General features: G+C 43.1%; 1 protein-coding gene across 1 annotated transcript in view; it reads right to left on the bottom strand.

Annotated features, from left to right (window-relative positions):
- Window positions 1-16,909, bottom strand: part of PINX1 (PIN2/TERF1 interacting telomerase inhibitor 1) — a 52,250-nt gene extending 35,341 nt beyond the window's left edge. The window contains exons 1-6 of the mRNA XM_012807759.2: window positions 16,795-16,909; window positions 14,605-14,714; window positions 14,100-14,192; window positions 12,947-13,025; window positions 9,371-9,463; window positions 1,186-1,262 (exon numbers count right to left, since the gene is read on the bottom strand). Of these exons, the coding sequence (XP_012663213.1) occupies window positions 1,186-1,262; window positions 9,371-9,463; window positions 12,947-13,025; window positions 14,100-14,192; window positions 14,605-14,714; window positions 16,795-16,813 (471 nt within the window). The 5' untranslated portion in view covers window positions 16,814-16,909. The remainder of the gene's footprint in view (window positions 1-1,185; window positions 1,263-9,370; window positions 9,464-12,946; window positions 13,026-14,099; window positions 14,193-14,604; window positions 14,715-16,794) is intronic.
- Between the last annotated feature and the right edge of the window lie 7,863 nt (window positions 16,910-24,772).

Raw genomic sequence — 24,772 nt, 5'->3', positions numbered from 1 at the left:
GGATGGAGTATGGCACTATGACTGGGTAGCAGGGCTCAGGATGGAGTATGGGACTATGACTGGGTAGCAGGGCTCGGGATGGAGTATGGGACTATGACTGGGGTAGCAGGGGCAGGTCTTCTGGTTAAGGAGCAGTTCCCCATCTTCACTGAGGTAATGATCACACAGCCCACAAATGGGATTCAGGGGCACAGAACCACACACAGATGGTACTAGCACCAATGTCCTGGTTTCATCTTGTACTATACGTGATACGGATGGAACCACAGGAAAACCTGGTGAAGACATACGGGACCTTCATCCAGTTCACTTAAGGGGCCAGAAAACACACAAGTGACACAGCATCTGGTCCGTAAGCTCAAGCTGGCTCTTTCAGCCTCCAACACTAGCAAGGAAGTGGCCCAAGCGCTTGGTCACGTCCTTCTGAACCTGTAACAGGTCACTTCTGACTGACAGCAAGGCAGTGAATACTTTATCTCATTATCTCCAGAAATCCATATTTCAAACCATCCTAACATTTTGACACCCAAACTGCATCCAGGGCGGTCTCTTACACTTGGAAATGGCATAAACATTCTGTGCAATATTATACAGCCCAATTTAATAATTAAGATTATGAGTTCTGGGTTCAGGCCACTTAGGGTATAGTTTAGCCATCCCACTCTTATTTTCTAGTTTGGAAGCAAACAGTATTATAGAATGGAGGGAATACCCTGTCTACCTCCCTTCCAGATGGTGCTGATCTAGCACTGTCTCCAAATGCTTTTCAGACAGACTAGAGCAGGACTGAGGCATGAGACATTCCCTCTCCCCAAGCTACATTCCGAATACAGTGACAAAGTCCAAAGCAAAACAGACAAAAGCCTGCAGGCGACCTCCTGCCCTCTCGGTGACCAGAGAGTTATTTTCTTCTTTGACTGTATCAGCAACAGGTATTCTTCCCCAAGTTTAATCTGGTCCTTACACCAGGAAAAGTAAGCAGATAACACACATCCTGTTTTAGATTCCTTATAGAGCTTTGTATCTGTTAGCTTAGAGCTTATTAGTGTGTTAGAATCACACTTAGACTATAAAGGTGTTTGGGGGGTAACTCTGAAGAGGACAGGTTATAGGTGTAGTACCAGTCACAGATCGTCCTATCAGACACTGCTGGACAAAGCCCAGCAGGTCTGTGTACTGTGATACCTCAAGAGTCTTCTTACTCTGCCTTTTCCCAAAAATGCAGTCAAGATCTGTTTTGCTCCGTGATGAAAGATCCTTCCCTAGAAAGACAACATGACGCTTTTCAGTAAGACCATTCTTTCTACAGTAAGAAGCACAAAATATAAATTATACAACTCCTAAAGGAAAAACGGCTTTGGAAAATAAACAAAACAATTTTGTAAGTATTGACTTTCGGCCCCTCTTCACAGATGATAATTCTTCCACTGATAAATCAAATCCATCAAATTTGAAAACAAAGTAAATGTTTCAGAACAAGAACCCCCGACACTCTCTTCTTAACTGTAGGAAAGAAACACCTAGAGCCTGTGGCCTGACAGGGAAACGGACGGTCGCCCTGCTGGCACTGCTGCGCCTTCAAGGGGCAATTTCCTCATCTCTGGGTTCCCACTTACAAACTTGGTCTCACTCACATCAAAGACATGTGAGCTGCTTACTTGGAGAATTTTGAAATACAGAACTGAAAAAAATCATTAGATGCATAGCTTCAAACCTCACATATGCACACAATGAGAATGTAGCACTTTTGACACACAGGAGGTTCAATTATTAATCCGATAAATAAGAATTTGAAAAGAATAAATGCAAACAAAAATTATTATGTAAGGACGAAAGGGTCTCAGGTTTTTCTTTTTTAAATGCTATTTGCCGTCATAGTTATAATATAGCTGCTATATCGTCTTTAAATAAAACACTATATAATGAAAGCAGGAAATTAAGTGGCTCTGGTAAAAAGAATGTCCAAAGGATCTATGATTCTCATTTAAAAAAAAAAAGAAATAAAAAGAAATTCTTTAACTTAATTTCAAACCCACAAACCAACTAATCTAAAATTTACTTCTTTGGAATCTCCACTTCTACCTAATAGTGCTCTGTGAGCGGTCGGCCAAACCTATCCCCATTTATCAACTTCACGGTAAATGTACTTCAGAATGAACCACTCCATGTAAAACCTGAAGGCTCTGGGAAAGGGAGGTTCTGGGTCAGACCCAGGAGTCTGAGTTTGGAGTTGGAAGCCCAAATTCCACTGCCACAGACTCACTTATCTTCTAGGTTTCCTGCAGCAAACTGCCTTGGCAGAGTAATATCACAACCCAGAAGGTTCTAGTTCACTGACTATCCCTGGGGCATTTAAATATGATACTGCTCAGTGACTCTGCGAATTAAAAAACAAAACAATCTTCAATTTAATGTAAAAACCAGGTGCCAAAACCGGTTTCAGAGGCAGCAGGACCAGCGGAAGTGATCCAGGCTGTGCCGCTGGCTCTCTCCTTCCTACCTGAGCCAGGCGCTAACCCTGCCTGATTCTAAATAGAACCTACACAAAAGGACCCAGGAGAAAAGCTCTGTAAGAGAAGGAAGCATCTCACACATAGGAGCTCAGAAAATGAACCAGGAAAGTGGGAAGAAGTCGGTTATGGTGAGGAGAGGGGGACAAACTCTCAGGAGGGGTAGTGATCTGCCTGCAGCACTGCCCCCAGCACAACCCGCCCTGCACTGCCGGGCCCTGTCAGGTGGCGGAGAAGGGCGCTGGCCACCTAGTCCTAACCTCTCCTCTGGAATAGAAGAGACAGACTAAAAGGAAATGCAAATTACCGTGCCTTTTATAGCAATTCAACTAAAAGGAATGCCAGAGGGATTAAGGAAGGGAGGGTGCAAGCAAGATCACAATCTAAAACAGGATGTCAAAATCTGAACACACAGAGATTAAAAACACATCTAAAAATCAAAGGGAAACTGCCGAGCTGGTAGAGACAGGCAGCTAGCTGTACCAGTGAAGGTGCAAATGTTTCTAAAGTTGGTGAAGGGTTCTTGAATCAGAAATTTTTATCTTTTAGCAAAGTTCACTTAAGTAAATGCAGAAAGCAGAATCGTTACGGGCTTTGCTCTGGATTTGATCTGGAAAACAAGAACACAGAGAAGAAATAAGAGTCAGAGACCAACAGAAAGGTGGATAAAAATATGAAGATGAAAGCGATTCTGAGACAGTTATTAATTACTGGTCCTGGTGAAGAGTTTATAAATATTAGACAACTATGGCCACTATTAATACACTCGTATTAAAATTGAGTTTTAAAAGTGTATTAGTCTCAGCTCTGAATTATGGTTCATCATAGCAAAATACTGTTGATAAACTTAGATCTTAGAGAAAATGATAATAAAAAAACTGTCTAGGACAGGAAATGCATGTTATCTATCTGGATTTGGCTCATCTATCTGCTAATTGGCCATTGCATTTCAAGAACCAGGAAGAAAGGTTTCTGGTAGTCAAAGTCTGGTGTGGCAAAGTCTCCAAGGATGAGCAGATGCCGTAGGAAGGGCACCTTATCAGGGTTGCTTTAGCTTTGTCTAACAGTCATGACTGTCAGCTAACAGCTGACCGGAAGGGAGGAAAGTGACGGCCATGGTCAGGTCCGGAGGGGAGCCAATGGAACTACACTCTCTGAAAAGCAGACATGAGGACTTCAGACTGGCATGACTTGGAGCCACTGAGTTTAAAGGCAAAGGCAATAACCAACAAGCTCTAAGGATAAAACGATTCTGTCGCACTGTATTACCACAGATTAAAAAAAAAAAAAACATGGAAAAGTAGGTGTATCTACTCAGAGTAAAGGAACAAGGGCAAGGAAATGTAGGTTACAGAGGATGCTTGTTAAAATGAAATACTTGAACATTCATGTGGGTAGCTTCAATTGTTTAGATTGATTCCATTTGCATTCTTTGGTCAAGAAAGATAAAAATGATATTATCATACTTTGATTTTTTAAAAAAATTTACACACTAGGGTGGAAGATTAAAGTACTGCCACTAAAAGGGACCATTAGCAAATGAGGAAATTAGAAAGAGTCAAGTGTGGGGTGAAATCAGTGAGACCTGATAATTAGGAGTAAGACAGTCTAAATTTTTTTCAAGTCTAAAGTGATGCTGATACCGGATAAGTGGTGCCCCAGCCAGCTCAGCCCAGCGGGGCTAAGAGGACCTGCTGCCTTCGTCTTGACAGTGTTGGCAGCAGCCGGCAGAGGAACCAGCAAGCTGGAGCGCAGGCAAGCAGGTGGAGGGGGGGGATGGGGGGATTCCCTCCCCCAACAGAGGCTCCAGTAGCCAAAAGAAGGGGGGGGGACGGGACGGGACGGAACACTGGTGCCCTGCTGTCTCCTCACCTGGACTTCTGGATTCCTCCAGTACATTCCTGATTGGTCCGTTTTCAAAACCTACTCATGATTGGTCTATTTTCAAGACCTGAAGCTTATTGGACAACTGCCCCTATATAAGCCCCTAAGTAAAGAGCCCAAGTGCAGATCTCAAGAGAAAGAGCAAAAAGGTTTGGCTCTGTAACACTTGTATCCTGCTCTATGAGATTTGCCCCTTTATAAGAGCTGTAAACACTTGTAAGGAGGTTTGCCCCTTTGTAAGAGCTGTAACACTCAGATTATAAAACCTATTTTACTGCTAATCCTACTCTACAAGGAAGTTTGGCTTGTTATAAAAGCTATAACACTTATACCTATTGAATAAAACCTATCCTGTGGTCCCTCGCTTCATTCTTCGAACCACCGAGACCAAGAGCTAGAAGATACTAGAAATTCAGTACCAAAAATACAGTATCAATGCTACTTAATATTTAAATGTCAAAAGACTCAGAAGAGGAAACTAATGTGCTTCACCACCAGAGTCCGACTGTGGGGAGGAATTAGCTCCTCTATGGATACCACGGTTCTGTCTCCCCACAGCAAGCCAACACTCGGACGCGCGTGGGGCAGCTGGTCGTTGAGGAAGCATATGAAACGTCACAGACTCATGGAGTAAGGAGCCTGCAAACCTCCCACTATGGAGCTGCATGACTGCGGTTTAGGAAGCTTTCAATCCACCCATTTTATGAATGAAAAGGAAAAAAAGCAACACTCTCTAGACAGTATCTCACCACAGAGATAAAAGCCTCAGCAGTGGTTTGTGGAAGTGGCTCTGTCCCCCTCTGCAGATGTAGCCTCAGGTTTCTAACAAGAAACCACATTGGAGTTAGGCTTTTAAATGAATATGAATAAAACTGACTTCTAAATTTGTAAAATCAATTATTTTAAATTAAAATTACAAATCTGGGGCCGGAGAAAGGCATAATTATGTATCACAACTAAAATGCTGCAGCTGGTATTTAGACAGCCAGTTGTACAGTACTATTTGCTCCTATAATCTTACTAAAGTAAAATTTTTAGCTTCACTCTTTATCATCAAGCTGTGGTCCATATTTTGCCACAAATAATGCACTCCCAGGTATAATATACATCATGTTTTTGGGCGGTGCCTGTGGCTCAGCGGGTAGGGCGCTGGCCCCATATACTGAGGGCGGCAGGTTCAAACCTGGCCCTGGCCAAACTGCAACAAAAAATAACCAGGCATTGTGGCAGGCGCCTGTAGTCCCAGCTACTGGGGAGGCTGAGGCAAGAGAATCACCTAAACCCAGGAGTTGGAGGTTGCTGTGAGCTGTGACACCACAGCACTCTACCAAGGGCGATAGTGAGACTCTGTCTCTTAAAAAGAAACAAACAAACAAATATATATACATATACACATCATGTTTTTAGCCTAAACTTTCAGATAAAAAAAATTATTTGTTTTAATATTTTAAGGAGGGTGGAAGTGGCTGCAGGGGCCCCTCCTCTTGAAGAGGTAAGAGACAGGGAGCTGGCCACTGAGGAAACCTGGGAGCAATGCCCAGGGGCAGGTGAGGGTGGGCCAGACAGACAGTGTGCCCAACCTCTCCCAAAGCCCCCTCCTAGCCCACCCTCATCCCCACGTCCATCAGTGGGACGTGACCATCACCACTCTGCTGAGAACCCCAGTGGGCTTATTTCCTAGGAAGCCGACCCTACCTGCCCCGGGATCCAGACAGGAGACTCGTGCCCCTTCTGGGCTGCCTTGTCTCTTGCACAGCTGTCCCCATTCTGGGACCCCCAGGACCCCATGCGGAGGAGGGAGCCTTCCCTGATGACACCCCAGTGAAGGACTCTGCCTCGACATTTCTGTTCAGTGACTAGACTGTGACCTCTTGAACCGACCAGACGTTGGATACTCAGTATTATCAGAATGAATGAGTCATTCCCTTGCAAGTCACCCAGGGAACTGGTTAAAATGAGACTCCTGAACATGCCCAAATACACTGAATCAGCTCTCCAGGAGAACAACCTGGGTATCCATTCCATTAACAAGCATAATGGTTTCTCCTATGGGAAGTTTGTGAAATTATACCAACTCAATTCCTTGGGGTTTCAGACAAGTCATAGGCTCAAAATTCTAATCTATGGGCTCAGGTACCTCTGAGCATCAGTTCTCCACTGCCAGGTACCCAGACAGAAAGAAACTTCCCAGGGAGTGAGGCCCAAGGTCCTAACAGTGAGTTCCTAGTAGAACTGGGGTCTCAGCATCCAGGTCTCCCAGATCCCGGCTGAGAGATTTTTCTCCGCAGCAGTGTCCCAGGGTCCTCAGAGGAGGACCAGATGCATGAGAGACGCAGCCTGGAAAAGGGAGGGCTGGCCAGGCCCTCACACCAGCTTCCTGGGAGATAACCCCACTGGGGTTCTCAGCGGAGTGGTCCTGGCCACGTTCCCACTGACAGACATGGGTAAAAATAAGAAACAGAGAATGTGGGGACAAGGGTGGGGCCGGAGAGGGCAGTTGGGGGAGGGTGGGCACTCAGGTCATCTAGACCACTCTGATCAGCCACCTGGACTTGCTCCTCTCACAAGAGAAGGAGTCATACCGTGTAGCCACCTCCGTCCCCTCTCACCAAGGTCCAGTGCTGACCGTCATGCTGTTGGTGGTGGCGTGCCAGCTTCCAAGATGGCAGCGGCAGTGTCTGCCATGATTGGCCAGGCAGGCTGAAGGCTCCTGCAGCAGTGGTGCCAGCCCAGAGAGGGGGCAGCCAAGGAGGGGGTGCAACTTCTGTATTCCAGGGTATTATTTTTGCATACAGATACCATTATTGCTTTTTAGAGTTACGCTTTTAACACATAAGCATAAATAAAAAAAATTTAAAGTGTTCATTTATATAGATACAGAATTCGTCCTACCCATGTATAATGCACATCCTTATTCTTCTTTCAAAGTTTTGGGCAAAAAGTGCACATTATACACAGCAAAATGCAGGAAAATGCCACCTTCCTGTGGTTTAGCTTCCCGGACTGTGTATGAGTTAAAAGCATCCTGACCAACTAAGTGAATTACTTTCATTAAGAGCATACTGGCTAAAATCCTAATTATCTACAATGCTGAAGAGCAAAAGTTGCAGATAATGGGTCTTTGCTGATAAATAATAACACAGAACCTATTTTAGAACTTGACAGTGACTTTCAAATGTTTCCTCATTTTACAAGAGAGGAAACTGAGTCTGCAAGAAGGGAAATGATTAGGTGATTTGTTTTGAGAGAGAAATGGCCAGAAGCCAGGTTTTCCAGTGATCAAAGACGACCTAACTTAGAGGAGACGGCAACATATGCTTTCACTGGGGACTGTGGAGCTGGGCAGTACGTCCTGGTCCCTTCCCTGCCTGGGCTCCTGCTTCCTTCCCTCCTCCCCTCTACTTACTCCCAGACTGCACCTTCTATACTTCTCCACTCAGTCTCCCTCTGCCTTTCCGACAGTGTATCTTGAACTTTCTTCTCTGTATACACACTCCCCTCTTTTCTCTTCTCCCCAGGCAAGGCTAATAAATACACAAGCCTCATTTTAAGAGAAAAAACAAAGGAACGAGGCACCAAGCAGTTTGATAGGGTAACCCAGAAAAAAAAGGTTTAACTAGAAATACAGAGCAGATACTCCCAGCAGCCACTAGACTAAGGTGGATTAAAGAGGTTTATCCCGGCTTCAGATGAAATCATGCATGCACTCAGGTACTAAAGGAAAATTAGAAGATGCTACTTGCAAAAGTAAAAGCACACGAGGTTGCTATGCCATCCAGAAGTTGAAGGCCACTTTTAATTTCATTAATTTGCTCTCAAACAGCGCCTGTCTGCTGTGTATCTTTTTATTTTCTACAGAGTATAATGAAAAAAAAAAAGAGGACTATTCTCAGGCCACTGTGGGTGGAGGGCAGCCCTGGTCTCACGCCCCACAGGCTCACACAAAGTCAGCTCTTGGCTGAGAATGGAGGACAGGGGACAGCCACGCACAGCGCACCTGCCGGCAGAGCCGGAGCAGCAGCAGGCTCTCCCGCACACGGTCCCAAGGCTGTCAGCTCTTCCTTCCACAGCCTCTCACTTAAATCAATCCCAGTTCTACCTTTTGAGTTCCTGGCCCCCAATGAGAAACACCACCAACAATTTAGAGCAGTGGAATTCCAGCTCCACAGCTATCCAGGCAGGTTCAAGTCGTGGAAACCAGACTACAGCAGAGAATGCGCTTTTCCTGGCTTGTGGAAACATACATCCCGCCTCCCAGAGAAGACTGAGCTTCACACCATAATCGTCACCAAACTTGTTTGACTTTAAGTTCTCCGTAGACCTTGTAGCTGGAAAGCACATTTAATTCATGACACTGTTCTATAGGAAAACATCTGGGGAGGTGGGTGCTTGGAGTTAAATTTTTTCTAACCGGTACAAGACCGCCACCTCGTGGCTACGGGGGACAACTGCACCCACACACTACCGCACGAACCGGGGCAGCGAGGGGCAGGGTGGAGACGGGACCCATCCAGCTAAGGCTTTCTAACACTAATCCCACAAACTGCGGAATAACACAATTAGGAAGTGTGATTTATCATATCGTGGATCCAATCTAGCCTGTAATTCTCTCAACGGGCGGGCGCAGTAAGAGCTATTATTCAATACAAACATTCAGCTCTAAGAAAACGGAGAATGTTGGGCAGTAAGTTATTTTCCCACCTAACCACATCAAGTTCTTTTATCCTCTGGAGAGTAAGCTGACTTCCATCCCGTGAAGTCCAACCTGGGCCCATCTCAGATCTACTGAACCTGCACCTGCATCTTAACAAGGTCCTAGGCAGGTGACTCCCAGTCACTGCTCCGGCCAACCCAGGCAGGCTGTCTGCGCGACAAGACATCACCGCGGCAGGCCAAGAGCTTAAATGCTCCAGGAAACTCAGTATGAACAAACACATAGAGTTCAAAAACTAATTTTGAAAAATGCTTGCTCTTACCTTTCGTGAATTTCATATAATGAACACGGTTTTTGGAGATTTTTGACTTCTCCTCAAGGCTAAAAGATTTCTTTTCCTTGTGGTCTGAGGAGTCTTAAAAAAAAGAGGAAAAGTATTACATTAAACTAGTGTTTTTCAACCCTTTTTTATCTCCTGGTACACTTCAACCTATATTTAAACTTCCACAGTACACTCAAACCATGTTGATCAAAAACAAGAGTTTAAAAAAAAATGTATCTTTTTTGATTTATTGATTAACACAAAATGCACCATCACAGCCAAAAGACAAAACAATTTATTATAATTTGTAATAAAAAGACAACAACTAAAATTCTTTAAAAATCTTTTTATGTTTATTTATTTTTCTGTTTATTACAATTTAACATTTAATGAGATATCTGAGCTTGACTTTTTTTTAGAATGTCTTCTTTGCAAGGCCAAATTTTAGACCAAGCATATTCTTAAATCTCCTTCCAAGGAGTCTAGCCATTCTGATTTTTGTTTTTAGTATCATTCGTTCATTGCAGAAAAGCTCTCTTTACACAGATACGACATTGAGAACAAAAGAAGTATTTCTGTTGCTTTTTATGTAATATTTGGAAATTCGCCCTTGAGAGATAACCAAAAGGTTGTAATATCTGTTGTTGAATATTTTAATTGTAATCCTCTATCATTTCTTATTTCTGTTAACTCTTCCTCTTCCGTAATATTTTAATGTGTTGACTTACACGCACTTAAAGGAATTTCTCACCCAATCTACAGCAGTTATGTCAAGTGTAGGTGCGGGGAAAATATTTCTCAAAATTTGTGTACAATAAATCTAAAGTTTGTAAGGTTTGTTCAGGTCAGATTTGTATCCAGGTGACACCTTTTCACTGGTTCAAACATTTCTACTGCATTTTCTCTTTTAACCCTCTCCTTCCAGAGCAGCCACTTCTCTCTGAAAGCATGAAGTTTATCTGTAGATGTGAGAATATTTTCATGATCTCTCTGCTTACTCTTATTACAAGAGCATTTAAACACTGAAATAAAACTACAAGAAATGCAACTTCATTACACCAAACCTCATCACAAAGTAACTGTCTAATTTAGAACGTTATTTTTAAAAAGGGTGACACTAAAATCCTGATAGAACTCTTCCTTGAAATAACCATCTCACTTCCGTATGCAATAATAGCTGCATATGAAAAGCATCCATTGAGGAACATGATTCTGCAAATGATGATGGCAATGGCCTGCTTTTTATATAAATGATAATCATAAAAGTGTCTTCTAGAGCCTTTTATAATTCGGGCACTAATGAATTTGATGTTAACATTTCTGTGTGTAGAAAACTGTATGTGAAAATAATTTTGGGATTTTTTCATACAAGTATAACAAATCCTTTTACACCTTCAGACATAGACAGGGCTCCATCTGTGCAAACACTTGTTCAGGAATCCCAAGACAATTTATTAGAATTAAAATAATTATAGAGAAAATTGAAAATATCAATTTGTTGAAAATATCAATTTGGCCCTTTGTTATTGTTCTGAAATGGTCAACAAAATTACAACTATTCTATCATTTCTTCTTTATAGACAAATCTACTGAATGCTAAAAGTTGGGGCTTACCACTGATATCAGTAGATTCATCCAACTGAGTTGGAAACATGTTTACTTGAGGTGAGATATTCCTTGAAATTCTATATTTTCAGATAAATCCTTAACATGCTGAGAAAATGCATTATCTGAAAGTAGAATTTTTTCAATTTCCTATTCCTATTCTTACAATGACATGACATGCTAGTAAAATAACAGATTCTGCAATTGCATGAGATTTCATTTTCCTGGCTATGATTTCTGCACCTGTGTGAGTCCTTCTTGTGCTCTGATACTGCTGCTCGTTTGGTCCATAGCTCTACTTTAGTATTACTGAGTGCAGGTCATTTGAAATAGTCCATCAGCTTTTTGGACAAGCGAGAAGGTCTGGATTGTAAATGTCTCTTTATTTTGCTAGGAACCGTAGCTTCGCTTGTTAATGTTTTGCCATAAATTACACATGTGGGACATGGTGGATTTCCTTTACTACATATGAAACTGAATGATAAATAATCCTCATTAAACTGATGGCTAATAGTTTTTAATTTAGTTGCTGATTTGCTGAAGAAAGCAGCATTCGATGCATTAGCATCATCTTCTAATTTTTGTTTCTTTACCAAAAACGTGTCCATCTTAATTGAATGCTATGTAATAAAAATAAAAAACGCCAAATCAAAAATAAAAAATCAGTAAATAAACAACTCATAACTTTACCAAAAGAGATACAGGTGTTAATTAAACACACTTAGAAAATTTTCCAAATTAAGATTTGCAAAGTAATTGTGTCCAATTTCTTGACTATTTCAAATCTAGATAGAACTGTACGACACAGTCAGTACGAGCTCCTCCTCCTCGATTCTTCAAGAGCAACAAGGGATTGCTGAGTCAGACGGTTTTATTCACTTTGGATGATTTTGACAAATATTGGTGTTCATTAGCAAATCCTTGTCAAATCATGTCACAGACCTGTCTCGAAACCTTATTTTTCAAAGCAACACCCACCCGCTTTAGAAATAAGCTGTTTATTTACTATAATAAGATATAGGAGAACAATCAATTTAAAGAGGTTTTCATTTTGATATGTACATTTATTGGGCTCTGAACTTCTTTTGAAAATAATTTAATTAATGATCTTTAAAAGTGTTTGTGGCATACCTAAGATCCTCTCAGGGCACACCAATTCCGGTAGAAAAATCACTGCATTAAATACTGGATTACAAGTGAGTAATCCATTCTCACTTGTTCTCTTAGCATCAATAGTCTTAATAGAATATTTAGGAGCTCTATAGTTTATGATTAAACTCAATCAAATGTGTAGAAAAAAATTTTTTTTGAACTGTGTACTACGAATCATGCCAGGCTATCCTTCAGAGAGTCAGAAAATCCTTACAGAAGAAACCCACACTATATACAAATTTCACATTGGCCTATTCATAGTAGTAAAATACTGAAAATAAGCCAAAAGCCCTTTAATTGTGAACGAATAGCTGAAACTCTTGGAGGCTTCCTTAATAAAGAGGAGCTGGTTACTGAGACAGGCAACAACTCGGGTGGAACTCAGTGAAATAAGCCAGACGCAGAGAGACAAGCAGTGCACATTCTCACTCTTCTGTGGGAACTGAGAGCTGACCTCGTAAAAGTAGAGAGGAGAGTCTGATAACAGACAGGAAAGGATCTAATAAATAGGGGAAGAGTTCCAGTGTTCCATAAGGGGGCTGCAATAAGCAACCACTTAGTGCCTATTTTCAAATACTAGCAGAGTAGACTTTGAATGTTCCCAGCGCAAAGAAATAATAAATATCTGAGGTGGTGACTATTACCCATTGTCCTGATTTGCTCATTACAAACTGTATATATATATACTGAAATATCACACTGTACCCTACAGATATCATTACGTGTCAATTAAAAATAATAAAAGCAAAAAAGCTGATAAAAATGTTACGCTGAGTTTGTCTTCTGTAAATGTGAAGGATAAAATCGCTGTTTCCTTACCTGCTGTTTCCTGCCCGTGGCAAGTGTTTAGCTCAGCCAGGAGCTGGTTGAAATCGTCTTGATGTGCGATCCAGTTATTCTGAAACACCAAAAGAATGAATGAGTGGTCCGCTTGTGGTTTTCCTACACTGACTGAGATGCGATACCCATGTTTTGGAATAAAGGAAATCTGGTAGTCAATACGAAATTTTAAATGTTCTCCCAAAATACTTTTTGATAAACTTAAATGAATTTAAGAAATAATAGGGGATGGGCATGGTGGCTCACCGTGCAACCCCAATACTCTGGGAGGCCAAAGCAGGTGGATTGCTTGAGCTCAAGAGTTTGAAACCAGCCTAAGCAAGAGCAAGACCCCATCTCTAAATAAAAAATAGCTGGGAGTTGTGATGGGCACTTATAGTCCCAGCTATTCCAGAGGCTGAGAGAAGAGGATCACTTGAACCCAAAAGTTTGAGGTTGCTATGAGCTATGATGCCTCAGCACTCTACCAAGGGCAACAAAGGGAGACTTGGTCTCCAAAAAAAAAAAAAAAAAAAAAAAATTTCAGCTTAAACACTTTCTAAAGGGAATAATGATATTGAAAATGAAAAACATGGCAGGCCAATAATTTGTAATTACAGTGCCACATTTCCAAAGTTTCACTGTTCAAAAGGAAATGTAAATAAATTCAGTTGCTATATATAACAGAAGCAGATAAAGGGACAGGAAAAGAATACCACTTTCTTATAGTATTTTTAAAAGAAAATGCCACAGGGCTGGTGCCTGTGGCTCAGTGAGTAGGGTACTAGCCCCATATACCGAGGGTAGCAGGTTCAAACCCAGCCCTAGCCAAACTGCAACAACAACAAAAAAAGAGCCGGGCATTGTGGTGGGCACCTGAAAACTTTTTGCAAAGTTAAGCAATAAATCTAGTTTATATCTCTCAGGCGTAGCAAGTGAAGGATCCCCTGAGGACAATAAGGGAGGTGACAGCAGGTTTCACCACCAGGAACTAGCTTTACCAGGGGGCTCTTTATCTATCCAAAACATGGATACTATTAATACATACTTGAAAAGTTAAAAACAGACCAGTCAAACTGACTGAAACTTTTACATTTACAAAGTTGAAGCCCAGTATGCCAGGAAAGCCCCCAGCAGTCACAATGTTGCTCACTTCATGATTGACTGTAGCTCCAAGTCCCAGGTGGTTATTTTTAACTTGAACTCTGATATGATCTGTGGCTCCTTGCTCCTGAGCCCCTAAACCCTGTGGAGATTAAACGCAAAGAGCGTTAGCATTTTTACCAGGTAGAAAGTGAGATTACCTTTCTTCGTTCAAACGTTCAATCAATTACTGAGCGTCTAGGAGTGAGGCATTACCCTTACCTCAGAGGACCCAGTCTAATGGATTCTTACAAAACGGTATTTGTGTAATACTAAGCATGCACTTAAGATAGTAAATGGCAATTCTTCAAGCTGAGAGCAAACATAAGGCCCCTGTAAACACTAAGTGGACGCGACTCTCTGCCTTATGGCCATGACAGTGTCTGAATTGGGGTCAAATTTATTTACTGATTCCAAATGTAAATTTCTCCCAGTCTTATAGAAGGATGTTTTCTCCTGATCTGCAATCTCTTTGCATGGCTCAGATTTTCTTTTTTATTTTTCCTCCAAAATACCTTTCCTTTAGACCACCCCATCTTCTCCAGCATCCTCTGGCCAAACTTGGAGTCGTCATTACTCCACGCAGTATTTCTTGGATCCACAGCCCACTTCTGTTTCCGCCGACCTACAAATCAAAAATTATCTCATCAGCAATTTATCTTCCAGACCTGGAAGATACCACGCAAACACGCACACACCTAACACATGCACACATACTTGGGTAAAGTGTGATACAGACTTCAGAGTCAACATCCAGTAGAATATTAACAGATTGGATCATTTATCCTTACTTCCTTAATAACTATATATTCCTTACTTATAAATTGACTTCGTAAGATTAAAATTGAAATAGTCTCTCCAAATGTGACAAAGTGAAATAGTCAATATGCCAGAGTTGGTCCCTCTACATTCAGCCACCAGCAGCAAGGCAAAGCAGCTCTCAACACCAGCATCTGCATCACAGTCATCGGAGCTCCCACCGCTATTCACTACGTGCTGAGTGCAATACACAGCTGGATTCCATTTTCACAGTAGCCCAGTGAGGACAGATAATACCTTCTCTACTTGCAGATGAGAAAATCTGAGGCTTAGAAAGAAAAAAAAATCTGCCTAACTTAGCCACGCAAAAACCAAACCCTTTAAACAGCTCAAAGTCCTACTGACTCTAAAGCTTCTATCCTTAATGTACAACATATCACAGTCCTTATGGTCCTGGGAAGAGTCAACTGCACCTACAGTGGTGACCAACAGATGACACACCATCCCTTCTCCCTGGGATGCCCTAAGGCCAAATGACCACTTCTTTAAACTTCCAGAATGAATTATTTAACATAAATATTATAACATTCTCTAGAAAAGCATTTGAATTACTGATGTCTACGAATAGCCCGCTACACCTCTAAACTATTTGCAACTTTTCAAACTATTTTCACCATCTCATTGTTTTTTTTTAAAGCAATCTAGTGATAAAGATAAAAGAACTATTTAATAGCCTCACATGAACTAACCAAATAGACAGAAATGAACCACAAAGCCAGGGCCAATGTTCCCAAGTGCATGCTGAATTAGGCATACATTAAATATGAAAACCAGAAGAGACATTTACTATCTCAGATCTAATCTTGACTGCTTATTTTCATAGATCAAGAAAGAGACCTCACAGATTCACTATCTATGAGTCCCTATTTAAAAACAGCAGAAAACCTGTCTTAGTGGTAAGAATATACCATGGAGATAACTAGAGCAAGTTTTCTGCTTTGTACCTCAATGCCTTGGGGAAAATTATTTTCCCTTGAACTTCAATTTCTACCCCATAAAATTGGAAGGGTGCCTAACTCATTTCGTTTTGTGCTCCCAGTCCTCATCCTCTCAGAAAACAGGATGCTGACGGCATTTATTTCACAAAATCCCTGTGCAAGTGGTCTGTTAAATGAGCTGTTTTTGTTCACTGCTCACAACTTTCAAAGTTAAGGACCGGCTTTTCATGACCAAAGCACGACTGCCATCTGGTGGCAAGCGACCTTAACTACAGGTACCAGTTAGAAATTCAACAGGAGACTTCACTACATAAAGGGAGGGTAAATGTCAAAGGCAAATGCGGGCAGGAAGCGGGTTCTGGCGAACACTTCAGTGATGTGGTTATTCCTACTAACAAAATTAAAGGCGCCAGTCTTCCTTAGAATTACTCATTAGCCCTGCACCCCCAGCCAAAAAAAGGCTGACTTCTTGTGTTTGATGGTTCTAACTTCCTGTTCTCTTTTACTGGGTCCAGTAATTACACTTCCTGAAGTAATCCTTCGGGCCCAACCTCCTCTTTTTAATATGAGGGAGCTGAGACCCGGGGAGTAACCAGTCCAGGTCCCCACGACCGGCGGCGGCAGGGCCAATCCCACGCCCTGGTGTCCTGACTCCCCTTTCGCGTTCCACGTGTGAGTGTGACGGAAGTGTCAAGGGCGCACATTCGCGATTTGTCACTAGCAGACCGCCCGCTAACTCTCGGAGAAGACCGGGCTTGGCAAACTGCTGCGGCGGACAGGACGAGCCGAGCCGGGCTTCTCATCACCCTGATCCCGGCCTCCTACGTCCCCTTGCCCGCTGCCCGCCGGTGACCCGCCGGCCCCAGCCACTCTGGGCGGTCGCGCGCTTCCTTCGGCATCTTAAAATCACTGTTGCGGCCAGGTCGGGCCTCCGCGTCTGACACTCACGCTCAGCTAGCATCGACATGTCGCAGAGCCTGTGACACTGGGGCCTCCGAATCCAGCCACCGTGGCCAGCGGACAGCCGGCGGCGGAAGAAGGTAGAAGTGTGGGATCCACCTGCCAGGTGGAAAGCAGCGGCCGGCGCGCGTGCTAGTGACGTCAGTGGCGTGCGACCCGTTCCTCTACCACGCGCCTCCAGGGGCGGGGCAGTAGCCGCCCAGCGGAAGGCGTGGCGCCATGACGTAATCGCCGTTCACTGGCTAGAGCAGAACACATATGAAATGATTGGCCATGCGTAAGGCCCGCCTACGAGCGCCAGCGTCAGGGACCGCGCGGTTAGTGGTGGTTTCTTTCTGGTTAGGTGGGGAGTTGCTAGCGCTGCGGGTGCTGGAGAGAAGGTGGGTTGTGGTCTCACGCAGTTCAGTCTCCTGGGATAAAGTAGTGTGTAAATCGCCGTCCTTAGGGCTGTCAGTGTTGCATGAACCGTGTGGACAAGGAGTTTTTGAGAAACTCGCTGGACGGGAGGACTTTGCACCGTGCCATGTCGTCTCTTCTTGGTAGCCTACCGCTGCCTTCGTATAGATGGGTGATTGATAGATCTGGCATCTTTCCATCTGTCTGTCTGTCTTCGGGATCCCAAATTAAGTGGATAACTAATCCTGGGGAAATTGTTGCGCGATACCTTCAACAAGGCAACAGTTTTTATTTTCTCCACCACAACGCACACACTGGAACTTTGTCTTTATCATATCTAAGACCTAGCAAAATAATTTGAGTAAAGTATGGGCTCCGTAGATGTTTGCTAAATTTAGTTAAAGTGACCATCTCCAGGAGAGTTTTGAAGCGATTCTAGCAATGATAATTTCAAGTACAATAAAGACACTTGGACAGGTGACTCTCCAGTGAACTGCGGGTGACGGTGTAAAGATAAATGGAAGGTAGAGAACCACCCAGTTGCCAAGAGAAACTGTGAAGAATTAGATCTTTGTTCTAAAGAAAACCCTTCAACTAGGAATCTAGACAAAGTAAACCCCTCAAATTAGTAAGAGGAAACACAAAAGGAGATTTACAGCTATCAGTGAATGGGGGAAGGTTTTGAAGAAATGCAAATGAATGTAATTTTCACAGCTAAGGCAGGGAACAGGTAAGTTGTGACTTAGGGGACAATATTAAAGTAGGAAATTGGACTCGGGAAGGCAGGATGGTGGAACTCTTAGAATAATTAACAGACCTAGAGAGAGAAAATGGAAGTTAGTTACATACAATAGAGAATAGTGAATTAGGAAGTCAGTGTTTTTCAGACTCCTCATATTCTTGGTATATGATTTCAGGAAGATAATCTCTCTCTTAGTTTTCCTCTCAGGCTTATCCCCTCCTACCAGCTTTGTCTCAAGAACTATGGGAAACCATGGAAGAATTCTGAACAGGAGAGTAACACACTTAATAGGTGTGCATCACCACATTCAACTTTTTTTATTAAATCATAGCTGTGTACATTAATGCAATCATAGAGTACAATGTGCTGGTTTTATATACAATTTGAAATATTTTCATCAAACTGGTTAACATAGCCTTCATGGCATTTTCCTAGTTATTGTGTTCAGACATTTATATTCTACACCTAGTAAATTTCACATGTACCCTTGTAAGATGCACCGTAGGTGTGGTCCCACCAATTACTGTCCCTCCACCCATCTTCCTCCCTACCCTACCCTTCCTCTCTCCTTTCCCATTCTTCTCGGGCTATAATTGGGTAATAGCTTTCACAAGAAAGCTATAAATTGGTTTCATAGTAGGGCTGAGTACATTGGATACGTTTTCTTCCATTCTTGAGATACTTTGCTAAGAAAAATATGTTCCAGCTCCATCAATGTAAAACATGTAAGAGGTAAAGTCTCCATCTTTAAGGCTGCATAATATTCCATGGTGTACATATACAACAATTTATTAATCCTTTTGTGGGTCAATGGGCACTTGGGCTTCTTCCATGACTTAGCAATTATGAATTGGGCTGCAATAAACATTCTGGTACAAATATCTTTGTTATAATGTGATTTTTGATCTTCTGGATATATACCTAGTAGAGGAACTGTAGGATCAAATGGCAGGTCTATTTTTAGATCTCTAAGTGTTCTCTAAACATCTTTCCAAAAGGAACATATTAGTTTGCATTCCCACCAGCAGTGTAGAAGTGTTCCCTTTTCTCCATATCCATGCCAACATCTCTGGTTTTGGGATTTTGTGATGTGGGCTAATCTTACTAGAGTTAGATGGTATCTCAAAGTAGTTTTGATTTGCATTTCTCTGATGATTAAGGATGGTGAGCATTTTTTCATATTTCTGTAGGCTGTGTGCCTGTCTTCTTCAGAGAAGTTTCTCTTCAAGTCCCTTGCCCACCCTGAGATGGGATCACTTGTTCTTTTCTTGCTAATACGTTTGAGTTCTCTGTGGATTCTGGTTATTAAACTTTTGTTGGAGAGGTAAACTGCAAATATCTTCTCCCATTTTGAGGGCTGTCTGCTTGCTTTATTTACTGCATTCTTGGCTGTGCAGAAGCTTTTTAGTTTGATCAGGTCCCAGTAATGTATTTTTGGTGTTGCTTCAATTGCCCAGTGGAGGGGGGGGGGTCCTCCTCATAAAATATTCACCCAGGCTGAGTTCTTCAAGAGTTTTCCCTGCACTTTCTTCTAGTATTTTTATAGTTTCATGCCTTAAAGTTTACATCTTTAATCCAGTGAGAGTCTTCTTAGTTAATGGTGAAATGTGTGGGTCCCATTTCAGTCTTCTACAGGTCGCCAGCCAGTTCACCCAGCACCATTTGTTAAATAGGGAATCTTTTCCCCATTGAATGGTTTTAATTGGCTTGTCAAAGATCAAATAATGGTAAATAGCTGGATTCATCCCTTGGTTCTCTATTCTGTTCCATACATCTACCTCTCTGTTTCTGTGCCAGTACCATGCTGTTTTGATCACTATTGATTTATAGTATAGTCTGAGGTCTGGTAGCGTAATTCCTCCTGCTTTGTTTTTATTTCTGAGTGGTGTCTTGGCTATTCAATTTTTTCTGATTCTGTATAAAATGAAGTATTATTTTATCAAGATCTTTAAAGTATGACAATGGAGCTTTAATAGGGATTGTATTAAAACTGTATGTTGCTTTGGGTAGTATGGACATTTTCACTATGTTGATTCTTCCCAGCCATGAGCAGGGTATATTTTTCCATTTGTTAACATCTTCAGCTATTTCTTTTCTTGGAGTTTCATAGTTCTCTTTATAGAGATCTTTCACATCCTTTGTTAGGTAAACTCCCAAATAGTTCATCTTCTTTGGTACTACTGTGAACGGGATAGAGTCCTTGACTGTTTTTCAGCTTGACTATTGTTGGTGTATATATAAAGGCTACTGATTTATGAATGTTGATTTTGTAACCTGAGACTCTGCTGTATTCCTGGATCACTTCTAAGAGTTTTATAGTGGAATCCCTGGTGTTTTCCAGATATACAATCATATCATCTGTGAAGAGTGAAAGTTTGATCTCTTCTGGCCCTATATGGATACCCTTGATCACCTTTTCTTCCCTAATTGTTCAACTTATTTTTTTAAGACATGGGGTCCACTATGTTGCCAAGGCTGATTTCCGAACTCCTGACCTCAAGTGATCTTCCTGCCTCAGCCTCCTGAGTCACTGAGGTTACAGGTATATACCACCATGCCTGGCTCATTTTGATTTTGATTTTGATTTTAAGTCTGCTAAAGCCTATGAGATTTAAGTAAGGTGACATGTGATGTGGCAGGACCAGCACAGGTCTGGGGCAGGCAGTCCCAGACACCAAGCACACAACTCTGCCACTCACTGGGTGAGGAGGCCAGCTGGCTTGTCTGAGGCTCCTGGCCAAGGGGGATAATGTGCTTGAAAGTGCCTTGTAAATGATGAAGGAGGAGGAGCAGACATTCCAGTCATGATGATGAGTCTGTGTTTAACCAAGTCAGACCACCTGGCCAAAGCTGGAATCATTCTTTCCTTCTCCCTGGGCCAGGTGTCCTTGTGTATATAGCAAAGCCCAGATGAATGTTGAACTTCAAAACAAAAAGACATGCAGAGGCTTTCCGTTTGGACAAGTGCTGCCTTTTGAATATCTAAGAATTATCTCCAGATTCTGCAAGAACAAAGGCTGAAAGAAAAGTCCCATAATGGGTGGGTAGGGATGCTGGGTGGATGAGGAAGTGTAGGAGGACTGGAACTGATGGAGTTGGTTTTTCCAAGTCATAAATTACTTAATCTTGTTGAGTCCATTTTCTCATCTCTAAAATGGTAATAATAATAGTTACCTTGGATGCAAGATTCTCAACCAAGATGATGTACATTAAGAAAATCTCATACTGAACATATTTTTGGCACTCAAGTAATATAGGGCAAGATGGCTACATTGAGATGATGGCACGAGGGCTATGTCAGCTTATGGGGGTGTTCCCTCCATAACCAAGGAGTGTCAGCTCTCTACAGGTCACTAGCCAGTTCACTTAGCACCATTTGTTAACCTAGGATAACCTAGGGATTCATTTCTCTAGTATATTTATGTCTGTAGTTGTGCAATGGAGGGGGGTTTCCTTCCTCTTGCCCTCTCCCCAAATCCATCACCTTTTGCTAAGCTTTTTCTCAGTGGGAGCCATGGGTTTGCTAAAGGCAGAATGATGTCTGTCCCAGGTGTGAAGGAAGGAGCAGGGGACTGTATCTCCATCACATTCTTACATAGAAAAAAAGTAAGGCACAGGGTAGGCAGGGAATGTCCTGTCTGGCTTAGTAACTTTGCATAAGAGGCTCAACACACACAAATTGCTCCTGAAATTCCCTTGGTGGGGTTTAGATGAGCAGCACAGGGAAGGAGCAGGCCAGCACAGCAGGCTCAGGAAGCCTAGGGATTGTGGTCTTGAGGGCCACTGCTCAGCCCCAGAAGGACATTCACTTTCTAGGCTAACCCTAGCAGACACTGAAGTTATTTTGGGAGGGACTGGAGGAAGAATAGCTATTATGGGACCACAAACATTAACAGCCAATCCAGGAAGATCATTCACCAAGTAGGAGAATCAGAGGGGGAAAAACTCACCCAGAAGTCTGTGCTCTAATCAGAGCTGGTTTCCCAAAGGAATATGCATTTTTTCTTAAAGTCATCCAACATCATTTTATAAATCTGGGCTTTCAGTTGAGGGTCTATAAGGGACTGGATACTCCCACAAAATGAACAGAAAACAGAAAATTTTCTAAGTGTTTTTTTTTTTTTTTCCTGCTCTTGGTTTATGTTTAGGTGTTATTTCCAGGGAAAGGATGATCTCTATCTGATTTTCCATGTTCCTAGAAGAGCTTGGAAAGTTCCTCTCCAGATGCCCAAAGTCACTTTTCTGCTTCCCAAGGCAAGTGCTGAGGAGAGTTTGCATAATGAGATGAGAGTATAATTCAGTGTATGTATAAAAATTCTTAAATATTTCTCTGTGTTCTATATTTTTACCAAACACAACCTGTCTTGTCGAAGGAGCCTCCAAAACCTTCCCCCTTCTTTATGTGCAAGACCAGCTCCCGTTTGCTGTGCTCAGTTCAGGCTGCAGTCTTGTCTGAAAAGTTGACATTGAGCTAGAGTGTTCCCTTCCCAGCATCCATGGATGGGGTGTTGAGGGCATCTGAGAAGCAGCTCTGAAGGCCAAGGCGTCTCCTGCACCCAGGTGATGTGGACCAAAGGTCTTGGGGCTTCCCCGTCTCATATCTCTCCTGTACCTGCTTTTGTCTCTGAGTTTAGCAATCACTGTGCAGAGGTGTGGGAGGGTAGGTGCTGCAGCAATGCAGGTAAAGCCCTTGACAGATGACAAGTGACAGGCTGCTACCCAAGTCAGTCTCCACTCAAGATGTCAGATAGGTGCTTACAAGAGTGAGTGCACCCCCAACACCGCTCTGAGATAAAAACTCCAGCTCTCCGCTCCAGACCATAGAGCTCCTTTATGGACGAGGACGGCTGCAAGGCAGTGAGGCAGCTGGAGCTCTGGACTTAGAATTAATCATAGCAGCCAAAGCAGTGTCAGCAAGACCCACCCAACATGGAATTCTTTCCCACTCTCCCTGAGTTTGGGGCAGGGATGGGGAGACCAACCAGCCCTGTGCACCAGGGCTGATCTCTCCCTGACTGTGGTGGTTGAAGTTCTTTAAAGTGCTTTTCATTCAAATTGATGGGCTGGCATCTGGGGGCAAAGGAGGTCAGGCCAGGCCTCTGAGGCAGAAGGCAGAGTAGGGGGCTGGGAGGAAACAAGATAAGAGAGCAGAGAAGGACAGATAGCACCACTTCTGCTGCTCTTAGCTTTGGAAAAAGGCCTCCATGGTGCTCCATTAGATGTCTGGGGTCAGGGTTGATGGGTGGTGCTCCAGGTCCTCCTGGGAGTGGGGGCTCTGTTTGTGTGAGGCCAGCAAGTATGAACTGGATAGCAGCTCACCCAGTTAGCTATGGGGTATGTTCCCAATACCCTATCCCAAGTACCCAAGTACCAAGGAACAAGGAGTCACAAACGTCTCTGTGCATTACAGAGAAAAAAAGGTCTTCTGGGATATAAATGTTTGTGCCCCTACCCAGAATTCATATGTTAAAACTCTAACCCCCAAGGCAATGGTATGAGGAGGTGGGCCTTTGGGAGGTGAGCAGGTCATGAGGGTGGAGCTCCTTGCAAGCAGGGTTAGTGCCCTGTTCACAGCAAGAAAGTACCACATATGGATGAGAAGGTGGGTCTCACCAGACATGGAGTGTGGCAGCTCCTTGATCTTGCACTTCCAGTGTCCAGAACTGTGAGAAATAAATTTCTGTTGTTTATAAGCTACCCAGTCTCGTATGGTATTTTGTTACAGCAGTTAAATGGACAAAGACAGTGCCTCGAATCACAGCAAAATTACACAGTGGCATGGGGAGAAGAACTCTCAGTTCTAGACCCAAGTTTGCCAAGAGCAAAAATTCAGAAGAGGGCCCTCAATAATTGGCTTTGACAAAAACACTTAGTAAAATGGGTAAACTCAGTGTAGGAAGGATTTTTAGCCCATGCTAACCAGTAGGAGCCCCCACATCTCTTCCGCAGAACCCAAACTCTATCGAAACAGCCAAACATTTCTCTGCAAGCTAGAGATCACCCACCCATTTATTTGTACAATTGGCAACTGGTTCATTTCTAAAGTCTTGGCTCAGGACTTGACATCATCTGTAGTCAGTCCCTGTCCAGAGCACCCACGTTTCCAGGAGAGACTGATGGGGTGGGGCTGATTGAGGAGGCCGAGGGGGGTCCCTCTACTCACCATCCAGGGTTTCCTTCCTCTAGGGTGGTCTCTTCTCTAAGACAAGCCTGCGCTCCGGGTGCCTGCCCTAGAGAGGAAGTACCAGGAAGGCAGGTGTAAACAATTGTAAGTTTAAAAGCCGGTAGTGAAGAAAGGAGATGGAGAGAATGAGGGGAGAGGGAGGTCAATCCAATGGCGAGTTGTCGAGAAAGAGCCTTCTCTCCTCCCAAGAGTCCCAGACACCCTCTCTGAGGAAGGTGCCCACTTCCCCCTCTCCCTCCCTCCCTCCTCAGGGGAGCCCACACTGGGGCAATTTCCTGCCACACAGAAAGGGCTGATAGGACACAGATGCCTTGCACACAGGGTTCCTCCTTTCCTTACAAATGACACTTTTTGAAAATGGAACATGTCCAAGCACACAGAGTAGAGAATAATGCTGTGGGACTCATGTAATCACGCTTTGAAAGATATTTCAATCCAGCCCTCTGGACCCTTCTGCACCTGACACCTCCTCCCTCTCCCCTGGTCTTCCCTGTCTCTCTTCCACCTGCCCCCTCTCCACCCCACTCTCCCCCACCGTGCAGTAAAGAGTCCAGCGTGAGTGCAGTTGTAGTCAAGGTTGTGTTTCTTCTGGCATGGCAATAAGAAATAATTGTAATGGAACCACAAGAAACCTTTCTGCTCCG

This window comes from Otolemur garnettii, unplaced genomic scaffold, assembly GCF_000181295.1.
Source record: "Otolemur garnettii isolate 467f Iridium unplaced genomic scaffold, OtoGar3 scaffold00074, whole genome shotgun sequence".
NCBI classification, from domain to species: domain Eukaryota; kingdom Metazoa; phylum Chordata; class Mammalia; order Primates; family Galagidae; genus Otolemur; species Otolemur garnettii.
Note: the sequence above shows the minus strand (reverse complement) of the source record. Positions and strands in the feature narration are given on the sequence as shown.